We start from the raw sequence: 15,364 nt of genomic DNA, 5'->3' as shown, positions 1-15,364 counted from the left end.
GATGTGTAACATAGTGTTCACCTTTCCCCAAATTTAACACTGCAGAAATCTAATGTTCAGCTTTTCTAGTTACCTACCATGCAAGTTCTCAGATGTTCAGCTCTTTGCCAAGCATAAATGCCTAGCACAGCCTTCATATTCACCCACTACTACATGAATCAAATATATTTACATACAAAATGGAAAAATAGATCTTGACTTACCCTCTCCTCAAAAAATTCCCTGTAATAGGAATTCCCTTCCCTCACTATGTCTTTTTTACTCCTCATTATTGAGCAGAGGCAGTATATTTGCTTGTCCATGAGCACAAGCTGGTAAATACCACCAAGAGGACACCTGGCCTGTTGCATGCAAGAAGGCAACACAGCCAAATAAAGGAGTGTCAAGACCACCTTCACAATTATTCAAGTGAACTACACAAAATTAGAACATGATTACATCTGTTTGAGCTGTGTTGAGAAAACAGAAGTCCTATCTCCCACTTCTTCCTATCCTAGCTGTACAATCCAGTTCCTCTATCAAACTGGCACTCCTGAGGTCCCTTGCCGAGTTGATTCAGTTTGTTCCGGCAGCAGAAAACTAATTCCTCAAAAGAAGAGCAGTTTTTCCACTAGGTCAGCCAGTTAAGTTTGTTTTGCACAGAGGATAGAAATGGCAGGATAGAAGTGAGACAGAACAGAACTGAAAAAAATTACAAGAGAGGTAAAAAATTGCCATCCTTGTTCACCATTCACCTACAGGAGCAGAAGTCTGCAGAGCTCAGGGCTGAACCAGATCACACAACTGATTCAGCTCAAGAGGATCCTTTTCTTTTTTGGCAGGGTAATTTTCAGCTGTTTCAGTTCCCTGTCTGCACAGCCACACAACAGGTTATGCCAGCACAGCTGGGCATGGCAGTGAACAAGAGGAATGATGATAGAATCATACCCAAGATTAAACCTGGACAGAGTCCTGTGTTCTAAAGTTCTATAGCAGACTGCATGGTACACCAGAAGAAAATTCTCTCAGGAACTCACCTTGAGATGTAGTGAATGCAGGAAGATAAAATCCCTGAAAAGGTGCTTCATATATTTTCCTAACAAACAGTCAGAAACTAAGTACAAGGAGGGCCTGTTCAAACTAAGGATTAATTTAAACATGCTTTTTCTGTTATTTTCTCAGCTATAGCTTTTATAAAAATTTGTAATTCTGTGGCCAGTTTTGGACATTTGAAATACTTCTACATACTACTGAAATTGACCTTGGGCTATTTTAAGTTAAGAGTCATTTAAAGGCTAGTTAACAAAAGACATCTCACTTTCTCTAGAGCATCCAAATATTCAAAGGTTATGCCCTCACCCACATCACCTTCACAAAATGCACAAGAGCAGTTCAAGAGCCAGTATCTCCCTGGTCACCTTCCATTTCTAGGAAGGTCTCTGTATTGCTACCCACTGGAAGACCCCTCTGGCATGCACAAGAATTTTAAGAGGCACACACACTGCTCTGTGGAGGCAAAAAACAACAGTGTGTCTGTATTAGTTTTTTGTGCTTGGTCCAAAAATGTGGCTTTTAACCTGCCTCCCAAGAGTCCCCAGTCACCACACATTGGTTCACACTGCAGAGAAGACTCAAAGTATGATGTGGAATTCACTTTGGACAAACCTAAACGAGATGCACTCCACAAGTGCACCTAATGCACTCCAACAATTACTGAGGTCACTCCATTGGTTTTGAGCTAGTGTGAGGCAAAACACACACAACAGTCTGTGGTGAAGCCCCCAGTACTAAGATCTGTTTCTCTGAAGCAGCAGCACTCGATATCAAATACTTTACTTTCACTGAATGAAATCACTTAAGGTAAATTAACCAACTGAATTACAGTCAAAAGACTTACATAGGTACAGCACAAAATATTTTTTTTAATTGCTACTTATCATTGAAGAATTGAGAGAGTACCTAATTATCCAAATACAGGGAATTTGTACATCTGAGGGGCTTTTTTCTGCAATGGCTGCTAGTTGGAATGTCAGCATCTAGGGGATTTAAATTTATAGTTAGAAGAAATTAGAATATGTATTTTACTATCACCTCAAATGGCTCCAGGCTGATGTTTTCCCAACATCAAAAACACTGAAAAGCTCCTGAATGTGCCCTAATCATTAGCTGCTTTCTAGATGCTAATAAGATCTCAATCATTCGTTTTAAAGTAGTTTTCCTCAGCACACTTTTCATATGCACAGCTGAGTTTACTTTCTGGAGGCTGAAGCAAAGGTAGAACATTTTTAGCAGGTGTTTGTTCGGTGCAGGACTAATCTGAATGTGAAGACCTGCTAAAATTATTCTGGGGTATACAAAAGCTGCTACTATTCTGGTAAGAAATACTGAAAATTATTACTATTTCACATCTAAAATCTCCCTTATGATTTGATGAGTCCTCACAGCAACTTACACATAACAATAATGGAATACAAGACATGCTATCAAGGAATTAAAAGATTTTTCTAATATTAAAGATAATCCATGATGTCCCAGTTTAATGCTATACAGAAATTTGCCTCAGATGGCTTTTCCAGAAAGATGTTCTGTTCATCAAAGCACTCACAGAAAGTCTACTTGAACCCTTTTCTGACATAACAATGGTGAAATGACAACTAGTATTTTCTCTAATTCTCTTTGATCAACTGCCAAGCCAAAGAGAAAAGTCATGTACAGAAACCATTGTGCATAAACTAGAGCTATACCCTTTGGAATAAAGAAATAGGAACAGGCAGGTGAGCTTCCTTGAAACTTAACAACCACAGGAAATTCTTCATCAGTTGCTTTTTTCATCAGTTGCTTTTAACATGAACTTTAGAGTTTCCAATTTGATTTTTGATGCTAAGAAAAAAGTCTGAGTCTCACTCAGATTAGAAGGTCCTGCACACTGGAGACATTGGTAACAGTTTTAATTCTTATCATGCTAGAATTTAACCGCAAGATCAGATCTTAAGGCTTGACAGCTTACCTTCCTACTGTGGAACAGCACATTCCTAAAAGATAGATATCAGAATAACATTAGGTTCTGAAACATAAGATTCTGGAACAAATATACCCAACTTGAACCACATACATCTTACTAACAACACCATTCCCAAATTTTTTAAGTTCTGTGCCTTGCCTTCTTTCCAAAGAATTACATCATACAGCACTACCCTGTAGTCACATTTACTTGAAAAAGTGAAGAGATTTCTCTCAAAACTCTAAAAACCCTCCTCAGCCTCCTGGTTTATTCTACATATCTTTTACTCATTTCTTCTTTTCTTTATTTTGTTAGCTTAATGCTATGATATATGTACACATGACCCGAAGGGTTTGGAATCTCTAGCAATAGAAGGTTAGGGGGGAAAGAAATTCCCCCTGCAAACTTTTCAGTCCGCTTGATTACAGCACTCATTTAAAAAGCCCACCATAAGTACACTGTACAAAAACCAGAAGTACTTAGATTTAGATGCAGCTAAATTGTAGTAGCTGTGGAGTTATACCACACTGATTTACAACATCTATCAAGGGAAAGAAAAACCATCAGAGCAACTATCTAAGAAGGAATTCTTTCAGGACACCACAAAAACAGGAGAAAAACCTGGAGACTACAAAAACATTCTCCAAACACCCCATTTTACATACATTAGTTTTATGAATATGATACTACTCTTTTTTTTAAGTATTAAATCAGCATATCAGCAATGGTAAAGTTTTAATCAGCAGGAGTTACACACATAGGAACACCTGTTGCAACTTTATCTCAGCATCCCTGGAGGTTTGTGTGTATTATCCACAGAAACACTTGTCCCTGCACTCTTTTAAAGGTGTTTCACAACTTTTTTCCTCACTATGCTTAATTTACAGCTTATTCAAGCTTATCTTCAAGGCAGTTGATTTTAAGGAGCCTTGATTTGCTGTAGGCTTATTTAATGTCTTGCCTTGAGTATTCACACAACTAACACGAGAAATTAGACTAAAAAACTAGCATTTTTCTCACAAGTTATGTACTTACTTTAGGCATCTTGCTGCTTTCTCCCAATCTTTTCTGAGGTGAAGTTTCTGACAGGATCCATAGTAAGCCTTTGGTTTCTCACCATCTACACTGCTATGTCACTACACTACATCATATGAGAGTCATGTCAGTAGAAGCTACGTCATATCTCTCTGAATACCTGGAAATCTTCTTCTTCCACAAACTTACTGCCACTCACACTTTCCCAGCACAGGATTTGCAGTTACCTAGTAGAAGGATACATACCTGCCCAACAACATCTCTTTGGCAGTCTGATTTGTCTTCCTGAACCCATGAGAATTGTTTTAAGAAGGGGTAAGAAATAGCAGTGTAGAAGTATGTTGGTTTGCAGAATTCCTAACTAGTATCATATTCAATGTTTCTTCAAGCATTAATGGATTAAGACTTTACAGACTTCACCTCAGGTCCTGTTATCAATTCCTTCCTAAGAGGCCCATCTCACAGCACCAAAATCAGCTTGATAAGAATAAAGGGAATTTCCTTTTTTTTTTTTAAGGACAAACATCATTTGTAGAGGTTCTAGAAGCCTTTCCATTCTGAGTCAGATCTGCAAGACACTTTACTCCAATTCTTTATAATTCCCAAAGAATGTGTATTATTTTTCATCCATACAACTTCCCACAAAATGATTCTGAATAAACAACTTACTTCCTAGATTTCAGTATGCATTTAAATCCCCTCCAGCATACATCTTAAAAAAAAAAGAAAAGCACCGATAATACCACCTCCCAAAAAATCCAGACTATAACACCTGGAAAAAAACCCCCAAAAAACACAAACCCAAACAAAACCACACAATATAATTTAACATATACTTTAATTTCCACTTTTAGATGTCAAAAGTCGCATACAATAGCCAAAAAAACCAACAAAATCCATGCATTAAAGATTTTTTTAAAGGAAAAATACTCCACATAAATTCTCTACAATATACAGGACAATCAAGAAAACTAACAATTTCACAACCATATAGTAAGTACTAAAAGCACACAAAAATTTTGTAGTTCAAAGCCCAGGTGTATTCTGGTTCTTCACGTTCTTCACTTTACTACATAGTAAGTGACATAATTGAATTAGAAAAGGAAAAGTAAAAATATGTATTTCTATAGTTGTGATTGTAAGTACATAAGCAATTCTTAATATATTTATTTTATAGGTCTACTTCTACAATCTGGATGCTGAATACATAATGAAATGTCATAATACGTCTGTAATTATTAAAATTACTGTTCTATGTAATGTATATAAAGCTAAATTCATGTTGAGTCAGTTCTTGAAGGTCATGGTATATATCAAAAAACATTTTACTGCTCAAAAATAGGTTTTGTTATACAAAGCTATTCCCCAACCATTGAAGTCAGACAGTGGAAGTCTTGTTGCTTATCTCATAGTATAAGAAAAAGACAATGCATTTCATTCCTTACATCATTCACCCACATTGTAACAGCAGGATGGAGCCCTGTTTTGCAGGATTTTGCAAAATGTACACAGAAGATTATTCTTAAGGGTTTATGCTAATTTTTTTCCACTTGACAAGTTAGGCATAAAATAGGCCTCAGTAAATTAGTTTGAAAACAAAACAAGTAAACAAAATATCACATACAAGTCTCTTACTTGCAAAATGAAATTTTCTAAGATAACTGCCTAATTAAGTCTATTTTTCCCAAGCACTTTTAATGCAATTACTGTTCTTTTTAAAATTTAGCTTATTTTTTCAATTGTTTTGTGATAAAATAAAATAAAACAGCCAAAAGGCTATGCTCTTTTTTTATTAATTAAAAACATCCCACAGGAAAAGGGCTGCTACCTGCTCTTTTCCCTTATGGTTATTACCCTTCTGTTCCCCAAGGACACCTTTTTCAGGAATTCTGTTAAACTTTCAAGAAGAATCCTGCCATACACAACACTACAAATATAAGACCATTTCTGTGTAAGAAGTGGAGAGTTGCATAACGCATCTACATATATGAACAGAATGTAAATTATTTCTTTTCTTTAATCCACACTTCAAGACATTACAAATATCTAATAAGAACTAAAATTTGTTCTCATTTCTAGTTATTATGTCCTCTTGTTGCATAACAATCTCACAAATCGCAGACAGCAGCATCTATACTTGCTTACCTACAAAAAAACCCAGTCAGCTATGGCTAAATCAACATTAAAGGTGGAATTCTGTGTCTGTATATCAGAATTTTGTATGCTAGACTTCCAAAACATGGCCTGATTATCACACATTCTGTTACTGTCCAATTAACAAAGCCAGCAGACCAACTAAAGGTTATCCCAGAACTAAGACGGTCCTCGTGAAATTCACAATCACTAATTTTTAAGGTAAATAACATGGAAATTTTTCCTGCAGTACTGGAAAAGGAGATAAATATAAACGTAGAAAAGCAAATGAAAACATGCTGTAATGGGTATGCTCTGTGCTGCTAAATATGAACCACAGACATGGAGCGTGGGTGAAGATGGAAGTCTTTCAACTGTATTTGGATAAGTAAACTCCAAATCAAGAAACACTGAGTACACAAGACTTCTTATCCCTGATCTACAAAAACACATAAATCTCCAAATTAATGGCCATTTCTTATGCAAGTAGGTATTATTTCCCAACTATACATGTATGACTTAATCTCTTTCTTTAGATGCTTTTAGTTTCAGTGTTTCTACTTCTTCCCATTCAAAAGAAACAGTACTAGAGCAAGCAAGTTAAACTTTAAGTACAAGAGTCTGCTGTATCAGAGACATTGCAGCCACCTATTTTTGTTCCATACTGTGCACTAAAAAATGGGGGGGGAAGCAAGGATTTTCTTCCTCTAAATTTAAAAGGTAAAGCACAGTTAGACTACAAAGAAGAAATGAGGCAATTTTACTGATCACGTTCACGAGATTAAGCTCATCATCCTAGCCACATAAAAAGTCAAAAAAGAAAGATGTACGGCCACAAATGGCAAACAGAGAGATCTCCTAGTTTCTATGGATAAACTCAACATTGTGATAGTTGTACAATTAAGAAAGGTGAAAATCAATGTTACTCTGAATCCAGAATGTTTTAATGGAAGCACAGCATTTCTCTAACTAAGACTCCCAGGAGATGTTACTGCCTTTAATATATATTTTGAAGAAAAGTGCCCAATAAGGTGTAATTCTGGACCGAAGTCAGATCACAGACAAAAAACTAAGTAACTTCAATTTAGACAATTAGGGCAATTTGACAATAACTCCTAGGAAACACAGTGTCAGTCCTCCCCCTTCCTCAAACACCTCTATTAGAAAGTTTCCCACTAATTCCAAAGTATGAACAGAACCACCATCGCTAAGAGATCTTGCAACTTGCATGTTATTAATGAACAGTTAGAGGAAAGTCATGAGAAGGTACCTCATCAAATAGGAAAGAGGCACATGACTTTTTAGTTGGGAAACAGACAACCAATACATTTCTAAAACAGTCTGATCAACATATAGTGACACCCTAAGTATTTTGTTTGCCGCATTTCTCAAAGATAATTTTTACAAAACATTCATATCACTAAACTTCAGATCTGCCCAGGCAACTGCTTTGGTGGCAGTTCTCATGCAGATAAGGGCCTCACCATCTCAGAAGAAAGCTTGCTTCAAAGTGATACATTCAGACACAATGTCCACACTCAGAGCCATTTCAACCAACTACAGAGTCTCAGACACAAAGACAGGGCTGCAATCTTCCTCACTGCAGGTTACCTGGACATCAAGGTCTGAGTAACACATTCAGAAACATTTGTCTGCTTTACTGTGTAGGTTATGGCAACAGCTATCTTTGAAAACGTTTCAATCTTTACACAGAGGAAGAAAGGAAGAACAATGTATCTGAAGAAAAATTTGCCTAAACCTTTTACTCCCTTTATGAAAGGGAAAGGCTGTACCCACCTTGAAAGCAATACTGAACACAGTAAAACTGTCCTGAAAAAAAGTTAGTCTGAAAGCTTTTCCCTAAACAAGGAAGAAACAATACAAAATGAGAAGCAAAGACAGAAAATGGTGTTCATATCTGGTGAGGACTTTCTGACAGACCTGCCTCAAAAGCAGACAAACTGAATGAAGTTATAAGCCAACCCAAAATCTGATAAATTTTTATCACTAATATTCTGAAAAAACCAAACATGTAACAAAACCTCCAGTTTTGGCCAGCTACATTAAATGCTTACTGGAGAGAAAACAAGAAGAGAAGCAAATAAGAAGATAATGGGGATGGAGAGAAAAAAATCACAGAACAGGAGCAACCAGAGAGAAAGAGAGTATGTTTTTTTCCATTGGGCTAGTGGAGATGGCAACATCATTCAGAACTCTCTGGACGGTTCCAGTCAAGGGTCTGCTTTAGTCACTGACAAAACAAGAAAGGTCACAGATTATATAACTGTTACCAATGCCACCACCAGTGAAGGATGACCTAATATTGATTCAACTCTGGCCAGAGCACACAATTTCTCCTCTTTTCTAGCCAACTTCAACATTACAAAATTCTGTACTTAGTACACTAGGTCCAGCAACCTGACACCACTGGTAACTGATTAACAACTATTCTGTTAGAGCTATCCCAAACATGAAAGGCTTGCAAGGGGCAACCAGAGTAATTCTGTACCTGTACTTTACTAAGGAAGCACTGATGCACAACAGTACCTACAGAGCATGCATAGAATCCAGCCTTTACTGTGAATGTGGAGATCTCTCCTCTTTTTCATTTATCTACCCCACATTTCTTCTTTCTCTATGACTGTTTCCTTTTTAAAAGTAGATATCCAGAACACTTAAATGACTAAGCTTTGGACATTGTGAGTCCAACTCTGTTATTCCATCACAAAAATCTCCCAATTTGACAGTTAGCACCACAGCCCTTTTAAAATGCATTTTACCATAAAAGTAAACTCACGACAACATAATACTGAAGCTCTATTAGTAGCTCATATGCTTGCACTACATATGAAAGGCAGGTTCCAAACTTTGGAACCTAAGTAAGCAGTATCTTGAATCTGAACACTTCATTAAACCCTGGTTTATGACATTTTCACGGTTCCACTCTTCACAAATTAGAAAAGTTATTGAAATGATAACACACAAAGATTAGAATTCATATTTCTATCCACAAACCAGTGAGGCTTCCTATGTGCATAAGACATAACCCTGTAGTTCGCAAGTTTCACAGTTTCATAATCAGTCAGTTGTATATTTCCTCCTGTTTCAGTAAAGAAGCCTAACTCTACAACTTTCTATACACAGACTCAAAAATAAGCATGAGTGTCATCTCCAAGTCCATAGATGTTGTATACACAAAAGTATTTTTCCTGATTTCAGGAAGACAGTTCTTTCACGCTGAGAAAATGTCCTAATTATGGACTTCGTTCTCATCATTGACTCTTAACTAAAAGACCTTGACAGTTTGGGAATAAGAAAAGTTAACAAGTAATTTTTGTAAAAAAAGCCCAAAGTGCTACATTCTGCATAAATTTGCATTTGAACACAGTCAAGTTACTTATTGTTAAGTAAACAATAACCAAGATTTCTATTTCTCTAATCCACTGTACCTGTCCAAATTTGCCACAAGTGAAAAAATACACATTTGTTTCTAGATGAAAACTAGCAATACATACACAAACACAGAGGTCTACCAAGCAAAACTAAATACAATACTTGCTCAAAACAAAACAATGTAATGAAACTAAGCTTTATGACAAACATTACTCACTCTCAATATTCTCTGGAGCCATGTGCATCAGTCTCTACAACAGATAAGAATAACAATGTGCCCAAATAATTTTTACATGTCCTCATTTAAATATAAACACGCAACTTTACTCCAAATTAATTCAACAGAATTACTCCTTCCTAAGTAAATTTAAATTCCATCTGAGTATAACCATAAGGTGCAGTACTGATTATTTTCTAAACTGAGTATACCAAGTCTAACAGGAGCATAAATCTGTATGCCTGTGCTGATAAGACCACAAGTATATACTGCTAAGAAAACAAACATATGCCTATGATCTTAATTAGAAAAGCTAAAGGAGTCATGTTATGTTAATGATCTAATTTCTGATCACTAAGCTATTCTAAATGTTAAAAAAAAATAGTTCACATACCTAACCTTTTCATCCCTACACTTATTCCTCCATACAGCAGCAATTATTAAGAAGAGTACATTTTTTAATTTGCTGTCTTTTCATAGCTGAAACAGCAGAAACAGCTAGGGGGTCCAAATCCCCCAAAGTACAAATATTCTGTTTCCAGGTTAAAGGACATGCTGGAGCAGAAAATAACATTTTATTTCAGGTTTACAAACACACACAAAAAGGGAGGCTAGGAAAATTGTAAGAAACCAAGGTGTCCCCTTTCAAAATGGGAAAGTAATTCTTTGCAAAAACTGTTAGCCTGGAATTCAAAACAATTACATTAAGGTGAAAAAACCCTAAAACTGTTCTGTTTGGTTATGCCTCTTGGCTTTCCTCTAAAATCAAAACTACTAAAATTAGGCCAGAAGCTATTCTCAATGAAATTACAAATTATGATACAAAGTTAAAAGAGTTTAACAATGATCAAACAGGATTTACAGTACCAAATAAGTGTATTCTGAAAGACTATCTGAACCTATTGAGAGACTAAATCGTTATTTAAATTATAACACCATATGTGCCCAGTACTGCATTCTGGGAACACTTACATGTGAAAATTATTACAACTCTCTGATCAAAAGAAAATAATAACCCAACTTACACACCATGAAGTTGTACAAAATATGCAAAGAGAAATATGCACTGTGTTGGCACTCCCTCCCCACTTTCACTTTTACAATAATAGGTAGTGGCACACATGTCCTATCCTTCAGGAACAAAGGGAACAAACCCCCCATGTGACTTTTGCATCTGGTCCAACACGCTCTACCCATATCAAGGATGTGACTGCCTGGAATTTACAAGCACGCTAAGGATTTCCACTTGTATCTACGGTGCTTTTCTAGCGATATATTGTTACAATCACCTTGCGGCCAAGCGCTTCCCAGGAAGGGAAGGAGGGGAAGGCTCCAGCCCCCGCGACACCCCTGGCTCCCGGCAGCGGGATCAGCACTCGGCAGAGGAACAGCGCCGGGGGCTCCCGCGGGCTCGGAACGCCGCTCGGGTTAAACACCGCTGGCGGTGATAAATAACTCCAGGGTTAACTCCAGGCCTCCTCTCCCATCAGTGTCCCCTCTTTCACTCAAGCATCCTCCTACTCCTAAGCGAGCTCACAACGCTGCTTTCCATGAACAATCATGTCTTCCCAGGCTCCCGGTGAAACCTACTGAGCTTGACGCCTAAAAATTTCGCCGGTATCTCTCGCCCCTTCCTCGCCCCGAAGCGGCGCTGACGGCCGTGCACACCGGAACCCCTCGGGGCCCGGCTCCTGGGCGCGTCCCCCTGCGCGGGGCACCGGGATACCCGCCGAGACCCCGGCAGAGGAGCCCCAGCCCGGCACACCCGCACCGGCTCCGGGAGCCCTTCTGTGCAACGCCGCAGGTCATGTGCCACGGGTTTATTACAGGATCATCCGTGCGCTGCGAGCAGCAGCATCATAAATGCCCTCCTCCCCCTCCCAACAGAGAGCACACAGGCACAGGCATCCCCACCCACCCCCTCCCAATCCCCAAAGTAAAGGCCGGGGAGGGGGAGGGGAAGGAGCCATCCCAAAGGAGCTGCCGTGCGGAGCGTGCCGAGCTGGGCATTCCCGCGGCCGGGAGCAGAGGCCGCCTCCCGCCCGGGGAAGGCAGGCCCGGCACCTGCCGGCCCGCAGCCTGCGCCGGCCGCGGGCTCCCTCCCTTCCCCAGCGCCCTCGCACCGGCGGCTCCGCCGCGCTCGGAGGAAGCCGGGCCGCGTCCCGGCCCCCGATCCCCTCCGGCATTCGCCCACCCGCGCGCTCCGTCCCCTTCGCGCGGGTTATCCCCGGCTCGGTCCCCGGGGCTGCGGCGCCCGCCCGCCTGCGGCAGCGCTGCCCATTGCCGGCCGGCCCCGCTCACGCTGTCCGCCGGCGGCCGGAGCGCCGCCCCCACGCCCCGACCCCGGCCCGGGCTTCGGGTGCCGCACGCACGGCGGAGGGGCGCTCCCTGCGCAGCGGCGGCGGCGCCGCCACGGGAGAGACAGACGGCCGGCGGGGCACCCCGCGGGGCGGCCTGGGGCGCGCACCGGCCCGCGGCCGCCCCCCGCGCGTCCCCAGGGCAGAGCCCGGCGCGGCCCGGTACCTGTGAGGACGCCGACGCGGATCTGGTGGTCGTGGTTCGTCAGGATCATCCCCTCCGACGCCATGTTCGCGGCGCAGCACCGCACTGCCGGGGGGGGGGCGGTGCGGGAGCGGCGCGGGCGCAGAGGGGGCGGGGCCGGAGCGGGGCGGGGCCCGGACGGGGGCGGGGCCAGGGCTAGGACGGCGGCGGGAGGGCGCGCGAGCGGCGCGGTGCGCGCGGCGCAGGCAGCGCCAATCCAGCGCCGAGAAGGCAGCGCGAGCCGCGGGATCCCTGACTGCAGGGGCTGGCAGCTCAATTCCCGAGGCTGCGGAAAGGGGAAAGACAGAAAGCAAGGATGGTAATGATCCCTGCTCTTGGCTGGCACGAAACCACAGACTGAACTAGGTTGGAAAAGACGTCAGTGATCGTCAGCTGTGAGCAGCCTTGTCGAGTAGAGCCACGTCCAGCGCTCCCTCAGACACCTCCGGGACGGTGGCTGCACCGCCTCCCTGGGCAGCCCCTCGCCATGTCCAGCCTCCGTTCCTGTGAGAAATCTCGTCCTGACACCCAGCCCGAGCCTCCCCTGGCGCGGCTCCAGGCTGTGTCCCCGTGTCCTGTCCCTGGCTGCCCGGGAGAAGAGGCCGCCCCGCTCCTGGCCGCCGCCTCCGTTCAGGTGGTTGTGGAGAGCCAGGAGGTCACCCCCGAGCCCCCTGTTCCCCAGGCTAGAGATACACACATACCATTTTTCCCCCACCAATTTCCTCAGCAGGGTGTTTTTTCTACCTCTCCAGGCCTCTTCTCTCACCTGTGAGCCCTTTACTGAGACTAAAGCTGTTGTTACACGGACAAAGCAACAGTTGTTTTGGCAAAGCAACTTACCGTCATCTTTTTTTGTCTTACTGATGTTACATTGGATACTCTCAGGAAGCAAATATTTAAACTCATTTTGAATGAATATGTAGGCAAATGTCTTCCACATTTATTAGCACCATCATCAACTACAAATGGTAACCCATTGTCAAAATTCAAGTCCCCCAATTTCAACAGATCTTTATATTTTTGTGTATTCCTCTTGCATTTTCAATGTGCCTTACTAATAGCAGACTCTGTATTAGTCTCCTTTTGACTGCCTACTAACAAGCAGTTATTGAAAGCATTTGTAATTTGCATGTACATAAATGAACCACTTCAGTTTTCTCCTTAGCATCCTTCTAGATGAACGACTAGTGCCAAAAAGAAAAAAAAAAGAAAAAAAAAAAAGAAAGAAAGAAATGGCTGAAGAAATATCCTCTGCTGTCTCTGGGAAAGTCGCACTAGTAGCACTTTGGTGGGGTGGTGCACCAGCACACGCTATCAGTATTTCTGTATTGGCACAGCAGTTGCAGTGTGTGCAGCCATAGAGACTGAGAATGCAGGCTCCAGGGATCTCTGGTTATGCAATGGTATAATACAACATATGTGGGTGGGTGTAAGCCTGAACCCAAAACAGCATGGTTACTGAAGATATACTGCATCGCTGGTGCTCATACTGCCGTTCCCTCACGGGTTCAGACACTATTTGTTGAATGTTCTGCTGTAGACAAGGCAAAAAGACTTTTTTTTTTTGCAAATGTATCTGAAATTATCTAAAGTGCGAGCAAATAGCTTGACATTTTGTAGTTCCTGCAGAGGATTCTCACACCCTAAAAACAGTATTGTTTATTCAGAGCATCTCAGTCTCCTTGTGTAGCCTGTTGATTTGTTGCTCTTGTGGATGGTAAGAAGGAGGAGCAAAATTCAGATTTCACTGGCAGCATTAGGTTTGTTATTTCTGGACTTATAAGTGCCTACTAGAGAGATTTGTATGAGAAATTTTTTTGTATAAAAATGTAGTAGATGATTGTATTAAAGCAATAAAGTGAGTTAACAAATTTTTAAAAGACTGAGTAAAGAAGAAGCTGAAATTGATAACAGGGGGTTTGTTACTGTGATATGAAAAGCCTTGTAAATTAGGTGGTAGATCCATGACAGTTCAAGAGAAGGTTGTGAATGGGTGATGTCCTGCAGTCAAATTTGTGACACAGTAAGAAAACAAGTGTGTGTGATGCAGAAACCTTTTACCGCAGGGACACATTCCAGGTAATGTGCTAGCAATCCACGCTGGAGTTCACACTGACTATCCAGAGAAAAACAAGTTTTCCTCATCAAAGTCAATATAAAGCTGATAGTCACATTTTTCCCTGGTCATGGCAGAGTTGAAGTATAACTCAATTCAGCAACCTCTCAGCAAATTTTTTACATTATTTTGTCTGCCAGCTGGTAATTATCAGTGTCTCTCCGTTGACTGAAGCACTGCCTTTTCACCAAGCTGGCTCTGCCAGCCCTGCTTGTTCCATGTGGCCTACTGGGAAACAGAGTGGCTTTCTCAGTTTATCTTGAGCACCACTGAATTACATCTTTTACTCATTTGGGGAAAACAGTTAGACAGGAAGCTCCTGTACTAACTTCTGTAGTAACCTGTAGAAATGGTTTTGTTTTTTTTTTTAAATGATCCTTCAGTATGATTACAAGAAGATAGCAGTTTGTTTTCTTCATTACAGTGTGGGAAAGGATGATTTAAACTCTCATTGAAAGTGATCAGACACTTCATATTTAGAATAAGTATTCAGTATAATTTCTATAATTTTGTTGTCATGTAGGTCTGATTCTTTTTTCAGTGACTCCTTAACTATAATTTCTCTATTCTGTTTTGTTTAGAACTGGTAGGATGTTTGGATCAGCAGTGGGACATGGATCTTCAACTGTGTGCCATTGGTGCAGATCCTGCTGAAGACATTAAATAGCTGGTTTAATAAATCATTAATCAAATTTAAAACATTTTAATTTGTGCCACTGGTGCAAATCCAAGTAAGGTCAAGAGACTAGCTGGCTCAATGGTTAAGTGATAGAAAACAAAGTTGTACCTCCAGCTTATTCATGTGAGTCTGTAAAGAGTCAGGAAACTAAGGCTGAGACCTTGAAATAAAAAGATTTTCCAATTCAGCTATTGTTTTAAAGTCAGTCTATTACAGGTTATTACTTTATGATATGTTTAAATACTCTGTGTTGATCTATAAATTTTGAAA

General features: G+C 41.0%; 1 protein-coding gene and 1 long non-coding RNA gene across 21 annotated transcripts in view; one reads left to right on the top strand and one right to left on the bottom strand.

Annotated features, from left to right (window-relative positions):
- Positions 1-12,414, bottom strand: part of GPHN (gephyrin) — a 266,641-nt gene extending 254,227 nt beyond the window's left edge. For 19 of the 20 annotated variants that reach the window (XM_064424218.1, XM_064424222.1, XM_064424221.1 and 16 more), the window contains exon 1: positions 12,282-12,414. In XM_064424218.1, coding sequence (XP_064280288.1) covers positions 12,282-12,345 — 64 coding nt within the window. In that variant the 5' untranslated portion in view covers positions 12,346-12,414. Of the gene's footprint in view, positions 1-9,758; positions 9,796-12,281 lie in introns of those variants that run through there. The other variant, XM_064424219.1, reaches the window with a different exon arrangement.
- A 115-nt stretch (positions 12,415-12,529) lies between these two features.
- On the top strand, positions 12,530-15,356 carry LOC135303039 (uncharacterized). The gene is made up of 2 exons (XR_010364578.1): positions 12,530-14,059; positions 14,997-15,356. It is a non-coding gene; the product is annotated as an uncharacterized LOC135303039 (long non-coding RNA).
- Positions 15,357-15,364: the final 8 nt, after the last annotated feature.

The sequence above is a fragment of the Passer domesticus genome, chromosome 6 (assembly GCF_036417665.1).
Source record: "Passer domesticus isolate bPasDom1 chromosome 6, bPasDom1.hap1, whole genome shotgun sequence".
In the NCBI taxonomy this organism is placed as follows: domain Eukaryota; kingdom Metazoa; phylum Chordata; class Aves; order Passeriformes; family Passeridae; genus Passer; species Passer domesticus.
This window is presented reverse-complemented; position numbering and strand designations above follow the sequence as displayed.